Source organism: Rhinopithecus roxellana, chromosome 1 (assembly GCF_007565055.1).
Source record: "Rhinopithecus roxellana isolate Shanxi Qingling chromosome 1, ASM756505v1, whole genome shotgun sequence".
NCBI classification, from domain to species: Eukaryota; Metazoa; Chordata; class Mammalia; order Primates; family Cercopithecidae; genus Rhinopithecus; species Rhinopithecus roxellana.
Genome location: NC_044549.1, coordinates 91,057,303 through 91,081,316, shown reverse-complemented (window position 1 = coordinate 91,081,316; position 24,014 = coordinate 91,057,303). Strand labels below are relative to the sequence as shown.

General features: G+C 49.9%; 1 protein-coding gene across 8 annotated transcripts in view; it reads left to right on the top strand.

Annotated features, from left to right (window-relative positions):
* The window catches only part of ATP2B2 (ATPase plasma membrane Ca2+ transporting 2), a 214,905-nt gene that overhangs the window by 149,026 nt on the left and 41,865 nt on the right, over positions 1–24,014 (top strand). For 4 of the 8 annotated variants that reach the window (XM_030927863.1, XM_010377271.2, XM_030927887.1 and 1 more), the window contains exons 7-12: positions 1,025–1,057; positions 2,210–2,269; positions 8,137–8,178; positions 9,014–9,172; positions 11,765–11,979; positions 15,320–15,562. In XM_030927863.1, the coding sequence (XP_030783723.1) occupies positions 1,025–1,057; positions 2,210–2,269; positions 8,137–8,178; positions 9,014–9,172; positions 11,765–11,979; positions 15,320–15,562 (752 nt within the window). The remainder of the gene's footprint in view (positions 1–1,024; positions 1,058–2,209; positions 2,270–8,136; positions 8,179–9,013; positions 9,173–11,764; positions 11,980–15,319; positions 15,563–24,014) is intronic. The other 4 variants (XM_030927870.1, XM_030927874.1, XM_030927884.1 and 1 more) reach the window with 1 other exon arrangement.

Below are 24,014 nucleotides of genomic sequence, written 5' to 3'. Positions count from 1 at the left end.
TCTGGTCCCAGCACAGCTGACTCCTTACCTGTCACCACACGTAATCTCAAAGATAGCCCCCCTTTCACATTTTCAGTCTTTTGTCTCCTTCCTTAAGCTCTAGAGGAGGATCTGTGACATTCAGAACTTCTAGAATCCCAGAAGGGAGATGAGAGGACAGATGGCCCCCCCTGAGTTTTAGGGGCAGCCCTGCTCCCTCCACTCTGTGCCAATCAGGCACAGAGCTTAGGCCAAGATTGAAGATTACTTGTTCCTGAAGGCAAAACCCATTTTCTAGGGGATCCCCTAAGATGATGGTGGCCCCTCCAGCAGGAACAATGGAGCTGAGCTGTGTTCTGAGAAATTAGAAGGCTGGAGAGAGTAAAGGGGTGCTGAGGCTGAAACTGAGGAAAGAGTCCTGACCAAGAGTCCCAGAGGACATAAGGAGAGTGTGCACATGCTGGGCTTGAATCTGTGGTCAGGATGGCTGAGCCCTATTCCACAATGACAGCAGTTAGGCAGATCTGAGCAGGTAGACAAGATACAGCAGCCTGTACCCATTGTCTTCGCCTCACTGAGGCTTGGGTGAGGGGAAGGTGCCCCCAGACTCTTCTGTGGGCCAGATCTGTGGTTTTTAAATGCCAGTAGGAAGACAATCCTCAACTGCCCCAGAAGCACAGTTCAGGGTCCTTCGCTGAGCATTCACCTGCACTCCAGTGAGATGGAGATGTCAGAAAAATAGCCTCATGTGGAAAGAAGATGGTGGAATGTGGAGGGAACGTGGCAGAGGAAGCCTGGGGGAGCAGCCCAGCAACTCAGGCCACCATGAGCAGCATGGCCTCAGCTGGGCCCCCTCTGCCCTCCCATCCCATCACCTCTACTAGGAACATTTCTTAGAGCCCACCACATGTCCCCATTTCAGGATGACCCTAGGTGTATGGCCATGTGTGTATGCACGTGTGTGTGTGTGTGTGCGTGCGCATGCGTGGGCAGATGAGGCTGTGTGCTTCTCATTCATTAATATGTCTCAAAAATCATCACACAGGTGTGAAGAAGGGGGATGGCCTTCAGCTACCAGGTACAGTAAGACACCCTCAGGGTAGATGGGCTTTTAGAAATAGCAGCAGGCTTTGGTCATTGGACCCTGCCCCTAGACCACCAGCACACAGCTGGAGGAGGCCACATGCCTATGGGTGGCTCCACCCCCCCAGACCCTCCTCTGTGCCCTCGTGTGATGCCAGCCCTGTGGGACAAGCCAACACCCCACTCCACCCTCTTGCCTTTACAGTGTCTCACCCTACTGGCCAATGCCAAGTGGTACCACCACCATCTCTACATCACCCTTAGGCCTGCATACCAGCATGCAAAGCTTGCTCACCATCACAGGACCCCCCTCCCCAGGCCCTGCTCTCCCCACCAGCACCCCCGGGGAGCCCATGCCCTCACGCAACTGTGTGCTTCACCCAGGGGGACCTCTTCCTGCCCATAGAACACTATTCCCCACCCCCAAGATAGAGCAAAAGGTGTGAATTTAGCCATCTCATATCACTTTTAATTTCTAAATTAAGAAAAATTCACTAGTGCCTTTTCTGTCCCATATACCAAATGCAATATGCTTGATGTCACCTTTTAAATTTGGGGGGCATCTCACGTGAGAGTTCCCAAAGCAGTCTGGAATGCCGGTTAAGGAAGGAAGCAGTGGCCTGAATCGAGGGCATGAATCCAGTTAAGTGAAAGTCATCACCATTAGCAAATGTTCTACCAGAACACCCTGATGCGTGGAGATGGTGGTCATGGAGAATACTCTCATTCTGAGTGGTCCATGCCCATGCTGCACTGCCTGGTGAATATTTTTCCGCTCCTGGCCCCCAGTGGGCAGCCAAATCCCCTCATTTCATGGAGCCCTCTCTGTCAGGGGACTCTCTTGACTGGTTGGACCAGCAGGGTCCAGACCTCAGCACAGACCAGCACCATCCCACCTAACTGCCCAGGTCATCCACCATGCTTTATTTGAAAGACCCTCCATGTCTGAGTTTCTCCCTTTGACCTCTGCGGCATCTCTATGGAACATTTCACCCCCACCCCAAATTTGAGTTTCTTGGTTTCCAATAGAGAATTTTTTTTTAAGAATAGAGTCATGTTATCTCCCTGCAAGTTGGTTCATGTCTTTGTTGTTGTTGCTTTTCTCCATTGTGACACTGCATTTTCCATCCCTCCCACCCCCCTGCAGCAGCAGACGGTGCGGCAGCTTCAAATGCTGCAGATAGTGCGAATGCCAGCCTAGTCAATGGTATGTCTCCCACGGCGAGCTCCTGGTCGTGGTTGGATGGGCGTCTCTCACCCCCACCCCATCTCTGGGCTTTCTTTCCTTGTTCTGGACTGCACAGATCTCGGATGTGCATGGGCCGCTGGGACAGTCACCCTCTCAAATGGGGCAGGCGCTTAAGACAGGAGCCACAGCCGGGAAGTCAGCTCTGCACCCTGTCAGCCTCGCAGCTGCCAAAAAGGTGCTGGCTCCTGCCGGGCCATTGACCCCCCATGGAGCCCAGACAAGAGACAAGACTTTGGCTTCAGATTGGCTCCCAAGAAGCAGCATCCCACCTGGCGTGGCCCTCTCCTAAGCGTATTCCTGGCCCTGGCTTTGGGAAGAAGGCCTGGGATCAGGGCTTGGGCTGAAGCTGGCATCTGGGTCCCCAGCAAAGGCTCTACTCCTCGACTCTAAAATTTCCTCGAGGCAAGGGGACCCAAGCCAGGATTCAGCTCCTTGACCCCATCCCGTAGCATGGCTGAGCCACCAGTAAACAGTTCTTCCTCTTCTCTTTCATGGAGCCAACGGGCAGGGGGTTCGCTTGGGCTCGGGCCTGGTTCTGTCCCTCAGATGTGGACTGGTGTTTCTTGCTGTTGCCTGTGCTGGAGCGTTTGTCCTGGGTCTTGGGGTGGAGGATGGGGGAGAGGGGCTGCCACTGTGTACTGGGGTCTGCATCTTAACCTCCTTACACACAGGCAGGAAGAAATTCCATTCACTCGCCCCAAAGCCTTCAGAAGATTTCAGATTTCTATCCCCTCCTGGTTCCAGAGCAATAGACAAGGCTTCTGTTTACTCAGATACCACCCCTACCCTCAAATTAGGTAACATAATAGTCCCCCAGGCTACTCCTGAACTGCTGAGAGCCATTAGGGTTCCATCATGAAAACATTGCCCCAGAGGAGCCAAGGGCAGGGGAAAATCTTTTTCCCACCGTCTCTGCATACCAGGCACTGGGCTATGGGTTTCTCATCCATTATATCATATCATTCACTCCTCACCACTCCTGCAAAATATGGAGACTTCTTCCCCGCGACCTCCCATCCCGTGCCCTAGACCTCTGCCCTAGCCACCTGCATTCAAAATGACCAAAGATGGAAGTACCTAGTAGGTGTCGGGGCTGAGTAAGGCACTTCTGTGAGCAGTGCCTTGCCAAGAAGGACTAATTCTGATGTGGGTCTATTTCAGGCACAGGAGGAGGAAGGAGGACAGCTTGGGGAGTGGGAGGTGTCATGCTTCAGGGAGGGGTGGCTGAGGGTAACAAGGAAAACCCATGTGGGCAAACCCATGGCTGAGAGAGAAGGAACCTGGAGGGGCACCCACTTCCCCCAGCAGTGAGCCTGCTGAGCTTTGTGAACATACAGACCCCATCCAGGCTGGCCAGTCCCAGATAAAAAGGGCAGTTTCACTTCCAAACTGCAGCGGAAAACCCCAAATATACCAAGAGAAACTGCAGGAAACGTTCATTTCTCTACCACCTATTGTATACCAGGCACTGTTGAAAGCATTGCATGTTCACCATCTCATTTAATCCTCACGACACCCCCATGATACAGGTTTTATCGTCCCCACTTTAAAGATGAGGAGACTGAGGCTCAAGGAGACCAAGACACTAGCCTAAGGTCGCAGAGCTAGAAAGTAGCAGAGCTGGGATTTGAACCCAGAACCCAGACCTGGCTGGCTCTAAAGTGTGTGCTTCTCCTCCTGATCCAGGATTTCCCAATGGAGTGTGCCTTGTAAGTTTCACAATGATGTTAAGAGGTCTTCACCCCAAGGAAAGGATTCTGCGGTCAAAGATGTTTAAGAACCACTGGATTGAATTGGTCCCTTCCTGGTTACAGAATTAGTCCTGGTTATAGGACTGCCCAGAGCCTTGAATATGCTGGTGTGTAGGGGAAAGTTACAGAGTCACACAGAGTTTCCTAGGCTGATTTGACCCATAACATACTCTGGGAAATAATGCTCTAAGCCACTGCTATTCAAAATGTGATCACAGGACCCAAAGCCTGCGCATCACCTGGGAGCTCCTTAGATATGCAGAATCTCAGGCCCCACCCCAGACCAACTGAAGGAGAATCTGCATTTCAACAGGCTTTCCAGACTCCAGGTGAGAGCAGATTACAAGTGGAGAGGCACAAGGCGGAACCTTGCCGACTGAGAGGGAATTCGGTGTTCTTTCCCCTCCTTCCTCTGAGCCAAATCGCAATGACTTGGATATGGAAAAAAAATTAGGGTGATAATTTTTCCCTTTGCCCCTGCTCCCCCAACCCCCCAACTAAAAGATAGGTGTGGTCCATTCATCTTGGAAGCGTTATGATCGCCATTATTATTTAGTTATTTTTCTTTTATATTTACTAGTGTGTCACTATGTAATACATGACCTGTAATCATAGTTATAATCACATTTAATTATGCATCACGAGGCCGGGCGCAATGACTCACGGCTGTAATCCCAGCACTTTGGGAGACCAAGGTGGGTGGATTGCTTGAGGTCAGGAGTTGGAGACCAGCCTGGGCAACATGGTGAAACTCTGTCTCTACTAAAAATACAAAAAAAAAAAAAAATTAGCTGGTTATGGTGGTGGGTGCCTGTAATCCCAGCTACCCAGGAGGATGAGACAAGAGAATTGCTTGAACTCAGGAAGCGGAGCTTGCAGTGAGCCGAGATCATGCCACTGCACTCCAGCCTGGGAGACCGAGTGAGAGTCTGTCTCAGAAAAGAAAAAAAAAATTATACATCATGGGCTGGGCACAGTGGCTCACGCCTGTAATCCCAACACTTTGGGGGGCCAAAGCAAGAGAATCGCTTGAGGTCAGAAGTTTGAGACCAGCCTAGACATCATAGTGAGACTACATCTCTACAAAAAAAAAAAAAAAAAAAAAATTAATTAACTGGTCATAGTGGCACACATCTATATTCCCAGCAACTCAGGAAACTGAAGTAGGAGGATTGCTTGAGCCCAGGAGTTCAAGGTTGCAGTGAACCAAGATCATGCCTCTGCACTCCAGCCTGGGCAACAATAATAATACATCATTACTAACTCCCCAAGTTTACACAGTGCTTTCCAGTGTCTTTCATAAACATCACCTTAGTTGACATCAGCCCATTTCACAGAGGAGAAAACAGAGGCACAGAGAAGAGAAGTGGTACTTACCAAGTCTCCCAGCTAGTGGTCTGTCTCCCCAGAACTTGTGTATCAGGTCAGCTAACCAGAAATCTTCCCAATCCATGCACTTCACACCCATGCCCCTTATGACGCACAGAGAGAATAGACACATTTGGAAAAGCTGCATCTGATTCCAGACACAGAGAAGGGCCTCTGAGACCCCACCTGAGGGCCCCATCTTGGACCCCATTCCTAGCTCTCCTGAAATACAGCCCATCTCCAGATCCCACATGGGGCCAAAGCTGGCTGTTCCACCATAGTTCAGGGCCAGGCAAACACCAATTTGGCCAGGAGAGCCCCAAATAAGTCCCTCGCTTCTGAGAAACCAGGCCATCTGTGCCTCAGCACTCCCAGAACATCCTTCCCTTCCTCCAGCATATGCACTGGTGATTATTTTTCTGACCACGTGTTCACTATAGAAATAAAAGAGGAAATTGCTAGCTGGGCTTAATGAGTGCACACACTGGCTATTGCATCTGATAATATGCAATGCACATAAAGGCCCCTTTGAGCCTTCTAAAACCAACTATTGAAGTGGAGTCCCCTGGTGCCCCTGAGCCCAGTCAGTAACATTATTTTAGAAAATAAAAATAATTGTTGTCATTCATTCCTGCTTACTCTAAAAAGCTTTTTTCTCTTGTGTTTTTTAATCCAGCAGCAAGAATTTTACAATAGAGACACAGAGGGTCTTTCACTTTAAAGCCCAGGGTGGGCAACTGATCCTTTGCCATGGGAGGCCATAGGGACAGCTCTGCACTTGCCCTTGGACAGACAGTGCTGGGCGAGGTTTGGGGAAGCCACTTCTCCCCTCTGAGTCACCCAGAAAGTGGGCACAGTGACAGTGATGAACTAATCTGCAGCCATGGGGTTATTCTGAGGATGCTCCTAAATGCAAGCTGTCTCTGAACTTCCCTTGGCCTCAGTTTCCCCATCTATAAAATGAGAGTGATGAAAATCCCTCCTGCCCCACCTTGCAGGGATACTGGGAAGACTGACAAGAGATGACACTTGCAAAAGCCCTTTGAAACTGCAAAAGGCTGAACCGTGCAAGTGGTTGTTATGAAGGTAACTGGGGCACTCTGGGAGGTGAATGTCTCATCCTGTTTTATGAAAGTGGAAGTTGATGAGGTTGGGAGATATAAAGCCAGCAGCTAGTTGGTGGCGAAATGAAGACTTCAGGAACCCTGTCCTAGCAGTGCCACCTCAACTTCCCTCCCCTGGGCTCAGTGGGGCTGAGGGGTGTCCATGGTCTCCCCGACGGCAACTTCTGGAGAAGCAATGGCAGGATGGAAGTAGGCACGCACTTTGGGGCCAGCTCTCCATTCACCCACTGAGACTGAAGCAGCTCATCTCCCTCTCTGAGCCTCAGTTTCTCATCTGTAAATGGGTATAATACAAGCACACCCTTCGTAGGTGAGGCTGTAGTGAGGATTAGATGGAATCTCGGAGCTTATGTGTATGCCCAGCACATGGCGGGTTGTCCTGGAATGTGAGCTGGGAGAATCACCGTTGCAGCCATCATCCATGGGTGGCCAAACTTCTCAGACCCATCACGAGGGGGCAAGGCCTGTAGGCAGAGCAGGCAGAGCTCCGGGTGAGTGTGCAGGCCCAGTGGATGGGATGAGAGGGTGCTGGTGAAGGCAGGTGTGCTAAGCAAGACACAGAGGCCTCCAGTGCCCACACTGCACACCCAGCCCACAAGCTCCTGGCCAAGGCTGGAGTGGGGTCCTCCCAGGCAGCTCTGATGAGTGAGGGGGCTCCAGATGCAGCACCAGCCCTGATATGGAAGGGGGTGCCCACTGATACTACTTAGCCTGCTGCTTTAGCCTGAGCCATACCCCTACCAAGAGGTCAGCACCCCCACTGGGGACCAGGGCACTTCACCAAGAACCCGGCCACACTTGGGGTCCCTCATATACCATCATGGGGACCCCTGCTCATTCTTTGCTCTGGTCGCTCTCAGGGGCATTGGGCAAGGGGTCATCCCTGGGTGGCTTCACACTCTTCAGAAGGAGAAAGATCATCCCTCTTGAAGCCCAAAACTAAGGAACACACTGACTTCAGTGCCTTGTCCAAACTCCTCTCCATTCTAGAAACACTGTCCTCTCTCTCTCTCTCTGTCTCTCTCTCTGTCTCTCTCTCTCTCTCTCTCTCTCTCTCTGTCTCTCTGTCTCTCTCTCTCTCCCCCCACTCTCTCTCTCTCTCCCTCCCTCCTCTCTTGTCTGCATGTTTTCTTTTATGGGAAAATGAAAAGGATGTAACTGAACAAGTTTCCCTTGGCCTTCGCTCAACCCAGAAAACACCAAATCAGTCACAAAAGGCTTGATGTGGGGGCCTGAGTGTTTCTCTGCGCCTCCTCCAGCAGACTCTAGTCCCCTGCACCCTCTGATACTGCCCTTTGATCTGTAACACACTAAGGGCCACAAGTATTCCAGCAGAAACCTCCCTCCTGAGTCCCCTAGAGGATCAGGAGTTGCCCAGCTGGCAAGCCCCACAGCTGAGGCTGTGGCCAGGCCTGCTCCTGCTTCAGGGCCCTCCCTAGCCCGCATCCCCACACAAAGGGATGCAGTCAGCACCGCCCTCCCTCCATCTGTGACATTAATGTCCGTGGCCTGTTGCGTCTTCGTGATGACCGACCATGTCTTGTCTGTTCTCTGTTGTCTGTTAAAATTCTTTGTCGTGTAGGTAAAATGCAGGATGGCAATGTGGACGCCAGCCAGAGCAAAGGTAACCCTTTTGTATTAACCAGCATTTGTGGTCCCTGAGGCCCCTCCCCACCGGCTCTCAGAGTCACACCAGAGACAGGGACTGGCGGGGGCCAGAGGCAGACACATCCACTCCTACAGGTGTCTGAGGATGTTGGGGGTGTAGCTGTGATTCTCATGGTGCTAGGCCAAATAAAGGGGTGTCCACCGGTGAGGAGGGGGACACCCATGGGCCAGCATCTCCCTAGCCTTTGAACTCTGCTGACCATTCAGCAGAAGATTTTGAAATCTTTAAAGGTTGAGGGGTAGGGAGTTTGGCTCAGTCTCTGTCCAAAAGGGTCATGGGCCCTCCAGTCCATCCTGCATGAAGAGGCCACGCCAACTGGGATAGTGACTTGGCTCCCATGGCCGCCCTGTTTTACATGTTAAGTCTCCTTTTTTGTCCCTCCTGTCTAGTGGCTACTTAATATCCCACAACAGGTCCCAAGGACCAGCTGGGTAGAGCCCAAGCCTGTCTATCTTGTCAGAATGTGGGAAAGGACAAGGGACCACCTGGGGTAGGACCCACGGGCTTGTTCAGGCCGAGAGGGGGATCCAGGGTAACAGCATCAGTCCCTGCTGTCTCCCAGATTCCAGGTCTGAGGCAGTCAGTGCCACTGGGATCCATAGCTCCAGCTGGAAGAGGCGGGTGCCCCATCACAGGACTTCTGCACCAGTCATGCGGGGCTCACTTCGGGCAGTCAGCACCTCCCCTGGGCAGGCAGGGGTGGGCACCAGTGTCTCCACCCTGTGGGCTGACCTGCATGTGTGTGTCTATGTGTCTGTGTGTGTGCACGTGCGTGATCTGCCCCCTGCAGCCAAACAGCAGGACGGGGCAGCCGCCATGGAGATGCAGCCCCTCAAGAGTGCTGAGGGCGGCGACGCTGACGACAGGAAGAAGGCCAGCATGCACAAGAAGGAGAAGTCCGTGCTGCAGGGCAAGCTCACCAAGCTGGCTGTGCAGATCGGGAAGGCAGGTGAGTGCAGCAGGTGGGAGGCAGGGGACAGGGCTCACGGGGGACCCCAAGCAGAGCCCTGCCCCAAGCTCGCTCTCAGTTACCTCATCTGCAAAGTGGGGGACTTGAATGAGTGCCTGAAGCCCACCCTTCTCTACCACAGCACCCAGTTTGAGTCCTGTGTACAGTAGGCACTCCATTAGCACTCAGTGATACAGAAGAGTGAAGCTCAAAGCCCAAGCTCTGGTAGCAGATGGCCTGCATTCTTGTCCAGCAACAGCTGTGAAAACTTAGGAAAGTAACTTCTCTTAGCTCTGGGCCTCCGTATCCTCATCTGTAAAATGAGGATAATAGCTGTCCCCACTTCACAGATTGCTGTGGAAGTTAAAGGAGACTCTGCATACAAGATGTTAGCACTTGGCAGGTGCAGCAGCTGGAGAGGGGCAGGGCCTGAAGTTCCAAGCAACACGGACTTTGTCCTGAGGATAGTGGGAGCCATGGAAGAGACTTGAGCAGAGGAAGACAGGAATGGGTTTGGGCTTATCACGACCACCCTGGCCACAGTGCAGAGGAAAAACTGAAGAGGTTGAGGGACAGTGCCAGGAGCCCAGGGAGAAGCCCATGGTCTGAGCCCCAGCACAACAAACTGGGCATCCCAACTAAAGTGGTAACTACAGGTGATGGCTGGTGAGAGCCCCACTGGCCCAGGTGCAAAGTGAGCCCCCGACCCTCTGGCATGGCCTAGGCTTCCCCTCCCAGATAAGGAGGTAGCAAACACCAAGGCCTTCCCACCTGGCTGCTCGATCCTTTGTGGCTGTCTCCCCAGCTCTAATTATAGATACCACCGCGTGGGGAAGAGAAGCAGATTACAGGCTTGGCTGTCTATATTTAAACTTGGGGGCCTGGTGACAGCTCCTGGCTGCTGGGAGCTTGGCTTCCCGCCCCTTCGACTGTCAGACAGGGATGGAGCCGGCTCTGAGGCTCTGCAGCTGGAGGTGGGGGTGGAGAGCTATGGGCTCAGGGATTTCCTCTATCCTCTATCCCACCATCGCCACCGCCACAGGCAGAAGACTCCATGGAAACATGGCACTGACAGGGCCAGGAACTAAGCGATGAGAACACCCCGTGGCCTTCAAAGTCCTCACTCCTCTCCCTCCTGCACCTCAGCCCTGCCAAGAATGGAGTTCACAGTCAAGCACTCCTGGGTTCACAGCCCATCTCTGCCTCTCTCTTGGGCTGAATTCCCTGAGATGAGTAAGCAAGAGATCTATTGACAGGGTGCTCTCAGGTGAGACCTGCAAGGGGCACAGGTCCAGGCCAGGGAAGAAGCCAGGGGCAGCTGAGATTTCCAGAGAACTCCCAGCCTCTCCCGATCCCTTGGGAGCTCTGGAGCAACCCAAATCCATCCCTGCCCTCCTCTGCTCAAACCTCCTCCGTGACTCTCACTGTCCTCAGGATGAAGTCCATGCTGCCCAGAACTCTAGGGTCTGTCCTACCTCAAAGCAGATGGCTAGGCTTTGGGACTAACACATCAGCCACTGGATGTTGGCCATCAGGTTGAGATGGGAGTGCATTCCCAGGCCCTTCCCGACAAGGGGACCCAGTCACCTTAGCAGGCTCCTCCTCTGTCAGAGGCTATGGGTATGAGCAGTCTCCACAGCACCTGCAGTAGCACCTGTAGCAGATAGGGGATGGGCATGCTAAACTAGCAAGAGGAACCCCCAGGGGATCAGGATGGGTCCCCAGCTGCGTTCCTACAGTTACAGCATTTTTCTCACCTGTGGCTGCAAGCAAGTCACTTCCCCTCTCTGAGCCTCAGTTTCTTCATCTGAAAAATAGCTACCTGCTGTTTCCTCTATCTGGAATGTTCTTCCCTAGGTCACCATGCAACTGGTGTCTGCTCAAATATCACCTCCTCCCTGGCCACCCTAGCTAAAGTAACCACTCCCTACCTCCCCCCAACCATGTCACTTTCTACCACATCATCCTGGCCTTTTTCTTCACAGTATGTAGCCGTATCTGAAATTGTCTTGTTCATGTATTTGTTTTTTTTGTTTCTTGTCTTCCTCCTCCTCTAGCATGTCTGCTCTCAAGGGCAGGAACTCTTATCTTCTTTACTGCTATGTCCTTAGTTCCCAAACTAGGAACTAAGATGTGCCTGGCATGTCATAGGTGCTCAAAAGGTATTTGTCAAATAAATGAATAAATAAATAATAACAACTTTACATCATTATTGTGTGAAAGCTCTATGCAAACCATTCCTCATTTATTCACACAGTCACTTGGCACACATCTCTTGGGCACCTACTATGTGTCAGAGCACCTACTATGTGTTGAGTACTATGCTGGGCACTTTGCATGCATTACCACATTTGAGCCTTACAAAATCCTAGGGAGGAAATATTCATCCCCATTATACAGAGCAGGAGACTGAGGCTCGGTGAGGATCAAGGTCTCAAGAACTTGCCACAGGTCACAAAGCAAGGAGTGGCGGAGCTGGGAGATGAGCTGGGGTCAGCCTGACCCAGAGCTCTTTCAACCAAAGGTTTGGTCCACACCACCCACAGTCTCCACTTCCTGGAACCCCTCGAGCATGTGTCCCTCACATTGCAGGCTTGGTGATGTCAGCAATCACAGTGATCATCTTGGTTCTCTACTTCACCGTGGACACCTTCGTGGTCAACAAGAAGCCGTGGCTGCCTGAGTGCACGCCTGTCTACGTGCAGTACTTTGTCAAGTTCTTCATCATTGGCGTGACAGTGCTGGTGGTCGCCGTGCCCGAGGGTCTCCCTCTGGCCGTCACCATCTCATTGGCCTACTCAGTGAAGGTGAGAGGGGAGGAGAGCAGGACCAGCCGACTGATGCAGCTGCAGCCGAGGGCCTGGGGGATCACTGGGACGGGTGCTGGGGTTGGGAGATGAATGAAGAAGCCCATAGACCCCCTGGGAGCTCAAAAGAATGTATGCAGGACCCCAAAACTCTGGCGCTTTCATAGAGTCCAGGGGCCTGTGGCAAACCAGAGAGCCATACCCTGGCTGAAGAGGCAGCCATTATTCAGCCCAGCCACATGCCATCTTGCAGGGATGCAGACCCAGCATTGCCACATTGTCACCTTTTTCCAAGAGAAGCCAGAAATCTGGACTTAATGTATTAACTCTCACGATTTTTAGACATTGATAATCAACTCAAAAAATTTTTTTAAATAATAAAGACATCACTGTGCAAGCCAGAATTCATCCTTAGACTACCAAATTTACACAGAAGTCTGGCGGTCTGAGACGTAGGCCCCTCGGGTAACGGTAGCGCTTGTAAAACTCATCTCAGAGGTGGCTCCCTAAAGTGAGAGGGGTAAGCCAAAAACAAAAAGGAGTCTGATTTCATGGAAGCCTCCTCCCCTCTGGAAAGAGGCTAAAAATATAAGACATTTTAAAGCAGTTAAATGAAGAGCTGGAGTCATGAATGTTTTCCAAGGACTGGGGCCTTTCTAAGCGCTACCTGATGGCAGAGCTGCACCTCCGCTGCACCCAGGCCATGGCTGTCTGCAGAGCCCAGTCACTGCCAGTCTGATGCTACTGGGTCACCCCCAGGTTCTCACACCCGGGTCTCATTTTTTCCCTTTGCCCCATGTGTTTTCCACCTGGAAGGGCCGGGCGTAGGGCTCCTGTTTCCAGCGCCCCATGCCTGAATGTCCCTGCGAGGGTGGAGGCGTGGCCATGTTTATAAACAAGGCATTCACTCTGAGAAATTGGCAGAGCCTCCAGAGGGCATGGTGAGCATCAGTTTCCAAGCTGGAATTTGGGCTGGGCTCTCCGATGTAATTTCATACAGAAAAGAGATCTCCAGACAGGTGCCAGAAAGTGGCAGTTCTTTGTAACAGATACGGCCCTTATCATCTTCCTGTTTTAGGGTTCTTGAAGAAACTCCATCCCCACAAACCAAAGCCCAAACAGGTCACAACAAGAGGCTACTTTGGGACCCGGGGCCAGCAGAGGATGACTGCCATGAGTAGGGGGCCTCCACAGCCACTTCACTGAGCCTGGGGATGTCCTTGAAAGTTGCACAGAGCTCATTTGGGAGAATCATATACAGATGCTTTTAGGCCTCTGTGCCTTCTGCAGTTCGTATCTCTGGCACCCACTACCTTCGCTCATCTTAGGTAGTGTTACTTTTACAGACACTTGATAAACTTAGGAGAGCACCCCAACACAGGAGAGGCAGACTGTGCCCTCTGTGAGCCTGGACCTGGGAGCCACCATCAGGAGCACAAAGATGACTGACCACTTAGATCAGCACTGCCCAAAAAGAGACAGAATGGGAGCCACATGTGCAATTGTAAGTTTCCTAGTAGCGGCCAGGCATGGTGACTCATGCCTGCAATCCCCAGCACTTTCAGAGGCCGAGGCAGGAGGATCGCTTGAGCCCAGAAGTTCAAGATCAGCCTGGGCAAATAGTGAGACCCCATCTCTACAAAATAAAATAATTTTTTTAAAAAAGAAGAAAAATTCCTAGTAGCTACATTATTTTAAAAAAGTAAAAAGAAACCAGTTAAGTTAATTTTAATAATGTAATGTACTTAACCCAGTATGTTAAAATTATTATCAATCCAACATGTGATCAATATAATAATTATAAATGAACTACTACTTTTACATTTTTTTCATAATATCCTCTAAATCTGATGTGTATTTTGCACTCACAGCACATTTCACTTCAGAATGGCCATATTTCAAGTGCTCAGTAGCCTATACATGTATAGTCACAATACATGTGACTACCATATTGGACAGTACGGACTTAAAGATTCTTGAGCCCAACAGATGAACCCTCTTCAGAGAGTGCAGGTGGGCTGAGGCCCGATAGAAAGGTCCAGACTGTGAGGTTAAAAGGAGGTAGGTTCAAATCCTAGCCTTAAACCCCTCCAGGTGTGTAATCCTGGTCAGTCACTTTGCCTAGATTTCTTCAGTTGCCAAAATGGATTACCAGAATCTTCTCATATGCCACAGAATTCTTAAAACATCGGAGAAGACTTTGCAAACCGTAACATGTGTTGCAAATTCAAGTTGCTGTTGATCATTCAACATGCATTTATTATTACTATTGTCACAAGTTACAGTAGGAGAAACTGCAAAAGAATATAATCCTACTAATACTCATTTTTAGTAACATAAAGCTCTATTACAATTATTCTAACTGCACTTCTTTTTTACCCTGGTTATAAAGAGTTATAATGAGAAACAAAATAAAGGAAATCAAATTCCTAGGCACAGCCTAGAACTCTACCTGATTCAGCTGCTATGTCAGGAGGGCCTGCATGAAGAACAGTATTTCCTTGAGAATTACTCCATTTGCATTGTTTGTTCGAGAACCTAGAAGAAGGTATGAGTGTGGAGTTGGGCCAGAGAGAATAAAAGACAGATAGAAGAAAATATTACGTATAGGAATACTAGGAATACTCCATTTTTGTTATAAATTTCAAAAAAAAGGATGTTGATTACAAGATGTACCTAGTTCTGCACAGTAGCTGATAATCAATATGTTTTCTTTCTCCCTTTTGTGCACATATTTTTTAAAGAAATGTGTGGTTTTTATTATGCAAGTGATAATACATGTTAGTCATAGAAAAGATAATAAAAATCTATAATTCTGTCATTTAGCAATAATGACATTAACACTCTGATATTTTTCCAGATATTTTCCTATATCCTAATTTATTTACTTTTGGTAAAATTAAAATGACAATGAAAGCCAGGCACCAGTGAAAGATGATATGTTTGAGAAAATTCATCACCAAATAAGGAATAGTTACTTTGTTGGTCTGTAAGAGAAAAATATTTAAAGTACCCAGAGAGGAACCAATCTTATTTATCTTTCCCCCTTTTTCCCATGAAGAATGTAGATTCCTTCTATAATCCAAATTAATAAATTAAATTAATTGAGTCTTTTAAATGGTTCAGATACTAAAAGAGAAAGAAAACGGCCATGCACAGACAGAAGAAGCCCAGGTGTAGGAGACACCAGCAACCAAGATCCTTTACAAGTGCAGGAAGCGAAGGGGCAGGCTGTGGTGGCTCTGCCTTATTTACTACATGTTTACCCAGTGCCTCCAGGCACCCCATGCTCCCCAGCCCCTCTCCTCACTGTTGCCCTCTCACTTGCCCCTTCTCCCAGAAAATGATGAAAGACAACAACCTGGTACGCCACCTGGATGCCTGTGAGACCATGGGCAATGCCACAGCCATCTGCTCAGACAAGACGGGCACGCTGACCACCAATCGCATGACAGTGGTACAGGCATATGTCGGTGACGTCCACTATAAAGAGATCCCTGACCCCAGCTCCATCAACACCAAGACCATGGAGCTGCTGGTCAATGCCATCGCCATCAACAGCGCCTACACCACCAAGATTCTGGTAAGTGGGTACCAGGCACATCCACCACCAGAGGGAGCAACATTCATGGGATGGTACAGAGGTACTGGGCAGGTTGAACAATATGATTCATAGTCTCAAATCCTGCTAATATATTTTGGTATGGTCAGATAGTAAGCAACATGTTTCTGTTTGACTTAATATACTATTAATATTGCTATAATGTTTGTGTGACAAACCTTTATTGTTAATTATGTTTTTTAAATCCTGTCATTGAACCCCCACTCCCCCTGCCCACACACACACAAACTTTTTATTAGTGTGCTTTTGCTGCATAACAAACTACTCCAAAACTTAATGGCTTGAAACAAACCTGTGTATTTCACTCAAAGTCCTGTGAGTCAGCAGTTCAGGCTGGATGGTTCTTCTGGTCTCAGCTGGGCTTCCTCCTGCATCTGCAGGGGGTCATGTGGACAGCTCTGCTGATCTTGGCAGAACTGTAGGCTGATCCAGCATGGCCTCAGCTGGGCTGGCTCATCCCTGCCCTGTGTGGTCTCACCTCTTCTAGCAGGCTAGCCTGGGCTTGTTCACATGGCAACAACAGGCCTCAAACAGAGAGCAGAAGTGTGCAAGTTCTCTTGAGGCCTGAACCACCACCTTGTCACTTTTTGCCACATTCTCTTGGCCAATGTAAGTCAGGAGGCCAGCCCAGATTCACACAGTGGGAAAACAGACTTCACCTCTTGATGAGAAGTGCTGTAAGGACATGGATTCAGAAAGGAGAATAATCGTGGCCATTTTCACAATCTACCACTGATGTTGTTAGTAATAGTAGTAATATTATCCATTTTGATAAGAAAAACTCTCAACTTACTGTCAGCTAAGCTACCTAGATTCACCATGCTATAAACCCTATCTGGTTTAGAAGCACAGGTTGCCCCTTTGTAATTAACCAGCACTGGATGAAGAGAAACCCAAAGTTCATCCATCCAGATGTCCATCAGCTCCCAGATGTAGAGCATTTCTGCCTTGTGAGCATCTGGGTGATCTGCTAAGCTTTTTTGTTTACCCTTCCAATGTGCTGAACCCTGACCTCCTCCTCCTTCTGCCCCTGAGCCAGCTGCAACCCTCTCGATTAGGTGGGTTTGTAGGAGCTGCTAACAGCTTTGTCAAAATGGGGAAGAGAGCATGGGTCAGCAGCAAACAGCCAAGGGCTGGTAGGGGAAGGAGGAGGAGGCAGCTCCTGCACCCTCTGCAGCAGCTGAGCAGCCACCTGCATCACCCTGGAGCAGCAGGCTAAGGGAGGCAGAACTGACAAAGGGGAAAGTAGGTTAGAGGACCCATAAAGACGGTGCTAGAGAACCCTGGGGGTGATGCCAAACATGATGACGCTTTTGTCTTCTTCCCCCATCCCACCCAATTTGGGAATCAAGGGAGATCAGCGATGCTTTATTCTGCTCCCCAGGCTTTCCTAAAATAACTGGGATGCTGATAATGATCTCCTCCTGCAGACGTGGCAGACAGGGGAACAGGGCAATTCATAGAATGGGCTTTAGCCATGTGGGCACAGCCCTGTGGGGTGGGCTTGGATTGAGATGTGTGTAGTGCAATTATAGTCAAAAAGAGTTCTTGGGATCTGCCAAGAAGGCTGAGGAAACCTCTCCACAGTGATGGGTCTCAATTAAGCAGTGCTTTTTAGCACTGGAGGCAAAGCTGAAATGTCATTTCCAGATGTTGGTGGATTGAGTCTGTTCAAGTGGCATAAAGGACAGGGGTCAGTCGGTCCATCTGAGGAAGTGCAGCTGCTGAGGTTGAAGAGAGGTCAGGGATCTGGGAACTGGGGTCCTTGGTTTGTAACCCAGGCCAGGTCCCTTAACTCCCAGAGTCCCCTCTGTACCTGGAACCCTGGCATCAAAAGATACCTGCACCTGTCTTTCTGGGTCTTTCTTGTAAGTTCCCTGGCCACATTATTCTCTTTGCTGGGAGCTGACAGCCATCGATATGGAAAGGACAGCAGAGCCTCTGTGTGACTGGGTAGTGGTTAAAACTTGGACTCTGGAGCCAGACTGCCTTCGTTCAAATCCCTCACCAGCTGTATGAATATAAACAAATTATTTAACCTCTCAGTGCCTCAGTTTCCTAGGGGAGGGGGAGAATCTTGGATTGTTGTGAGGATAAAGTGAGTTAGTTAATGGAAAGTGCTTAGCACACAGCACTCAGTATGACTAGTATTGTTGTTATTCATCAATAAAATCATCCACTGAAAGGAGATTCCATTTGTAGCAATGCAGAGGTTAACAAATAAAGAGAGCAGATATCAGGACTAGAGAGGGAAAGGCTATGGCCCAAAACCATTTAGCCAATTAGTGGCAAAGCTAACCCATGGATACCCTAAAGCTAGCTGTTGAGTCAGATGTCCAGACTAGGTTCCTGGTCACAGAAACCAACCCTGCAGCACCTCTAGCTTACGGTCTGCTTGGGAAGAAAGGTCTGGGGTCCAGAGGGTGAGATTCACAGCCAGGGCCTGCAAGCCATATGGGGCAAAAGGCCTCTCAGGGGCTCCCCTTTCTAGGCTCAGATGAAGACTGAGAAGAGGCTCGAGCTGCTCGGCTCAGGGCAGACACCTGGCCACCCTCCAAACCAGGACAGGAAATCTAGATTGCAGGGCATTCTGAAACCATACAAGAGGAGACAGGGCAGGAATGACATGCAATGTCCACCAGCTTCACTACCCATCAGCTTTAATTGGGAAATGAGCCTGGACTGGGAAAATAAGACCCTGGGCAGGGCTGGGCTCCTATACACTGTATTTCTCCCTCCACAAGGAGGCCAGTTCCTCTGTGTCTTCTTGCTGTCTGATGCCAGGCTGTGGGCTTTTTAAGAGCAGGAGACAGCTGAATCTTCTCTCATCCCCCTCGGATAGACTTTTGGGAAGTGCTGGTTGGATGGGTGATGTAAGTGAATGGACTGGTGAATAAGTGTGTAGATGAGTAATCAATGAGATGAGGGATAGGTAGGGAGAAGGGGGAATGGATGGATGAGTGGTGGGTAGGTAGATGGATGGGTGGATGGATGAATGAGTAGATGGATGGATGGATTGATGGATGAATGCATGAATGGGTGGGTGGATGAGTAGATGGGTGAATGGGTGGATGGATGGATGGATGGTGGTTAGGTGGATGGATGGGTGGATGTGATGGTTGGTAAATGGATGGATGGATGTGTTGGTTGGTGGATGGATGAGTGGATGTATTGGCTGGTGGGTGGGTGGGTGGGTGGATGGATGGATGGATGGGATGGGTAGATGTGTTGATTGCTTGATGGAATGGAATGGTGGATGAGTAGATGGATGAATGAATGAATGGATGGATGGATGGATGGATGAATATGTGAGTGGGCGGATGGGTGACTATGAATTTATAGGAGTCTTAAGGCAGGATTGATGTCTCTACCTTCTACTTTTTTGTTCTTGTGTGGCAGCAAAAGGCAGGAGATGGCCTTGGATCCAGTCCCATGGCCAATACCAGTGCTCTGTCACTACCTCCAGCTTCTTGAGCTGGTCTCTTCCACAACTACCCGCAGCCATCCAGGAATCATTGATCCATAGACCTCCCAATTAGCTGATGCATTTTACTGAAAAAAAAAAAAAAAAGAGTATTTGCAAGGATAGATTGCAAGGTCTACAAGATTCACAAACCATAGAGACCACCTAGTTCAGCCCCCTCAGTTTACTCTGAGAAATGGGAAGGGATTTGTCCCAAGTCACCCCATGGGTTAGTGAAGTTCCAGGTGTTCCAATACCTAGCTCAGGAAGCAATGGTTAAGAGGTTTGGCTCTAAAGTCCAACACACCAAGGTTCATATCCCAGCCCCAACACTCATCACCTGTGTGACCCTGAGCCAGTTACTTAACCTCTCTGAGCCTCTGTTTTTCAGTCTATAAAGCGAGCATATCATTGTTGCTAACATTTACTTAGCTAGGCTCAGTGCTGAGTGCTTTCCCTACCTTGCTTTGTATGACAACCCACAGAGTAGGTGACACCACACCCAATGCATAGATAAGGACCCTGCAGTTGGAGCAGTTAAAGCACATGCAGAGAGTGCCCGAGCAGATCTGAGGCCAAGCCAGGATTGGAACCTAGATCTGTAACAATCCCAAGCCCAGGCAGTTCCCTGCCACTCAGGGCAGAGCTACACCTCTGCCCTGAGGCTGTTTGTCCGAGGGCTGTTGTGAAGCTTAGATGAGCTGAGGAGGTGTGTACAGCGCCCGGCACAGTGCTTGACACAGAGCAGGCAGGTGCTCATCCATGGCAGCCATTACTCTGTTTCCCTCTGCTGCTCGTTCTGAGCCTTCCCCTCTGTAGTTTGCTATGCCAGCCACTGTCTTTCCTGACCCTCCATATCCCCTTCAGATCAGCTGGCCAAACAGGACCATTCCCATCTCGCAGCTAGGAAAACCGCACTGCAGAAACAGAAGTGAACCTGCCAGGGTTGCTCCTCACCACCAAGTGGCAGAGCTGGGCCCAGAGAATTCTGGAGGAATTCACCAAGCACGCAGAAGGCAAGAGTATTCTAGGCAGGGGGCACGACCCTGCAGAGGCCGAGAGATCTTAAGATGTGTGGCTTACTTAGGAAACATGGTGATTTTTGGCCTGGGCATTTCTGCAGGGCCAGAATGATGAGAGGTGAGGATGCAAGAACTGGGGGGAGCCAGTGGTAGCAAATAAGCCCCTAATGGGCTTTCTCCTCCCAGCATTCAGAAGAACCACCCCAGGCACAGGTGGAGGGTGGTGTGAGGGCTGAGGCTGCAGGCTGGGAGGCCTCTCAGGGGCCCAGCCCCATCCTGTACCCCATCCTTTCTGAGAATGGCAGAGCCTTTTTTCTTTCCATTCTTATTTCTTTTTTTTTTTTTTTTTTTTTGAGACGGAGTTTCGCTCTGTCACCCAGGCTGGAGTGCAATGGCGCAATCTCGGCTCACTGCAAGCTCCGCCTCCCAGGTTCACGCCATTCTCCTGCCTCAGCCTCCCGAGTAGCTGGGACTACAGACATGCGCCACCACGCCCGGCTAATTTTTTTGTGTTTTTTTTAGTAGAGATGGGGTTTCACCATGTTAGCCAGGATGATCTCGAGCTCCTGACCTCGTGATCCGCCCGCCTCGGCCTCCCAAAGTGCTGGGATTACAGGCTTGAGCCACCACGCCCGGCCTCCATTCTTATTTCTAATCATCAGGAACTAAACTTGCCCTCAGAGGGAAGCTGCGTGAATCATCATTTAGTCAGAAATTGCTTCCCTGCCTCAGAAACCCTGGCACACCCTCAGATTCCCTTTGTGGTCTCGGGTGCTTTGTACGTCAAGACTTCCACTAAGCAGCTCTAGCCACCCTGCAGCTCCTCCAAGCCACAGCTGAGCTTTCAGTTAGAAATAGCTCTTTCCTCCGACTCCGGAGGCACCTCGCTTCCTTGGGAAAACATTCCCGTGTTCTGCCCATGTCTATTCCGTGTACTGAAACCACCCGAGCGGACTTAAATTTTCTACTTCACTAGACCTCTTTTAGAAGAGATTGACACTACAGTTGACATTTGAACTACTAAACTGATGGGCACTTGTGGAGCTGAACTGTTGGAAGTTTATGGCATATTTCTGAAACATAAGCTATTGAGAGAAAAACAAATCTCCCTGGAGCCCCTGAAGTGGTTCTGAAGGAAGGATTCCCCCTGCAGGACAGGATGGTTTTCCTGAATAGATAAGCCAAGCTTCGCCTGGTGAAGCCCCAGGTCCCCAGGACACCCCATTCTACACAGAGGTAGCCACAAGGCCAATAATCCTAGAAGGGAGGAGGGTTGTCTGTGTTGTATTTCCCATAAATCTTAAAACCTAGCAGATAGTAGGGAGGGCTGAGGAGAAAGGGGAAGAGGGGAAGCAGACAGCCCTTGAATTCAGATCTCCTGGGACCAAACCCAGGGCTCAATCTAATATTCGAGTGAGCCTCAAAGTCCCCCTGAGCCAAGCCACGCCCCGAGACTGGGCTCGGGCCAAGCCGATAGGGTCAGAAGGCGTGGAAGATGCTGGAAGGGACTTAGCAGGGCACTGAGGTGGGGAGATGGGTCATGGGGTATGCGAAACAGCAGGGACCTGGGTGTTGAATTCAACAAGGGTTTTGCTTTTGGTTGTTTTTGTGAACACCGTCTCTGGAAGAAGAGTTTAAAGGAAATCACTCCAGATGGGGAATTCCAGTTTTTAACAGAGCTGTTAGTCCCTTCACCCTGATATGCACACAATGACACATACACACACACCACACACACCACACATACACCACCCATCATACACATATAGCACACAACACATACCACTCACCAACACATCACGCAAACACACGACACACATACACCACCTACCACACAACACACATAACTCACACATCACAACACACACAAACACACAACACACATATACCTACTACACACATACAACACACAACACCTACCACACACATACAACACACACCACGTACACAAAACACACTACTCATCACACACATCACACACACCACACTTACACCACCCATCATGCACGTACAACACACAACACACCACTCACCGCACACATCATGCAGACACACAACACACATACCACCTACCACACACACAACACACACATCACACACACATACAACGCACATATACCACCTGCCACCTACCACACACATACAACACACACACCACACACACACCACCTACCACACATATACAACACACACCATGTACACAAAACACACACCACTCATCACACACACCACACACACAACACTCACCACACATTTAACACATACAGCACACCACATGCATACACCACCTACCGTGCACATACAACATACACCACACACACCACTCATTACACACACCACATACACCACACATATAACACAACACACACACAACACTCACCACACATCACACACACCACACATACAACACACACAGCACGCATACAACACACACAGCACACACACACCACTCATGAAACACATCACTTATCACACACACAACACACATACACCACCTACCATGCACATAACAACACACACTATATACACAAAATACATACACCCCTCATCACACACAACACACATATACCACATTACCATATACAAAAACCACACACAACACACATATACATTACCATACACAAAAACCACACACAACACACCACACACAACATACACACACCACTCACCACACACAGTACATATCACACACACATCACACATACCACTCACCATACATACAACACACAGACCACACATACCCATGCACATACAACACACACCACACACACCACTCATCACACACAAACACACAACACTCACCACATGCATACAACATACACCATACACACCACTCATCACACACACTACACACACATATACATCACATATCACACACATCAAACATACAACACACGTACACCACCTACTGTGCACATACAACACACACACAGCAGCACATATAACACACACTATGCACAGTACATGCTATACACATACAGTGCACAACATACATGCCACACATACAACACACACCATGCGCCACACACACAGACCAAACACATCATATACACACACACACACCACACACATACCAAGTACACTACATATATACACACACCACAGACACACACCCCATGCATCACACATACACACACCACACACATACCAAGTACACTACACATATACACACACCACGGACACACACCCCATGCATCTCACACACACACACACACACACACACACACACGCTGCACTGGTGAGCTGGGGAAGGCTCCTGGGAGTCTACTCTCCTAGAGTGCAGCGCCTCTGCATTCCAGGGGGCTTCTGTAGTCCCAGACACCCGCACCCACCTCCTGCCCTCCCCACCTCTGGGGAAGACCCCTGGGCTCACTGACCTTGCACAGCCACCTCACTCTCCTCAAAAGCCAGGCCTTTAGAGGATGATTCTGGGAACCAAGTTCTGCCAAAATTTCGTGCCACCTGGCATCCTGTTGGCAGCACCCCACACATGAACACAAAATTATTAATTGATTCACTGGACAAATGTTCACTGGCAGCCCATGGCACTGGTGGGGCGGAGATGTGGGCACAAATGAGGCAAACTGCCCTGCCCTGGTGACTCTGAGCCAGTGGTCTCTGCCAAGGAGAGAGGCAGGCTTCTGGGAGAGGTGCTCTGTGAGCTCAGGGCCCAGGCCCCCTGCTTCGGCTCCTAGCCAACTAGACCCTTCCTTGCCGTGCAGCCTCACCTCTCCTGGCCTCAGTTGTGCATGACTGTAAAATGGGAGGAAGAACAGCCCCTGCCCCGTAGGCAGCTGTGAGCCTATGATTAGGTGATGCATGTGAAGAGCTCAGTAGAGTGGTGAGTGCGGAGCAGGCATTTGGGGAAACGGGTATGACTGCAGCTGTTGAGGTCGGGCCTCCAGGCATCGGGGAGACGTCATTGCTG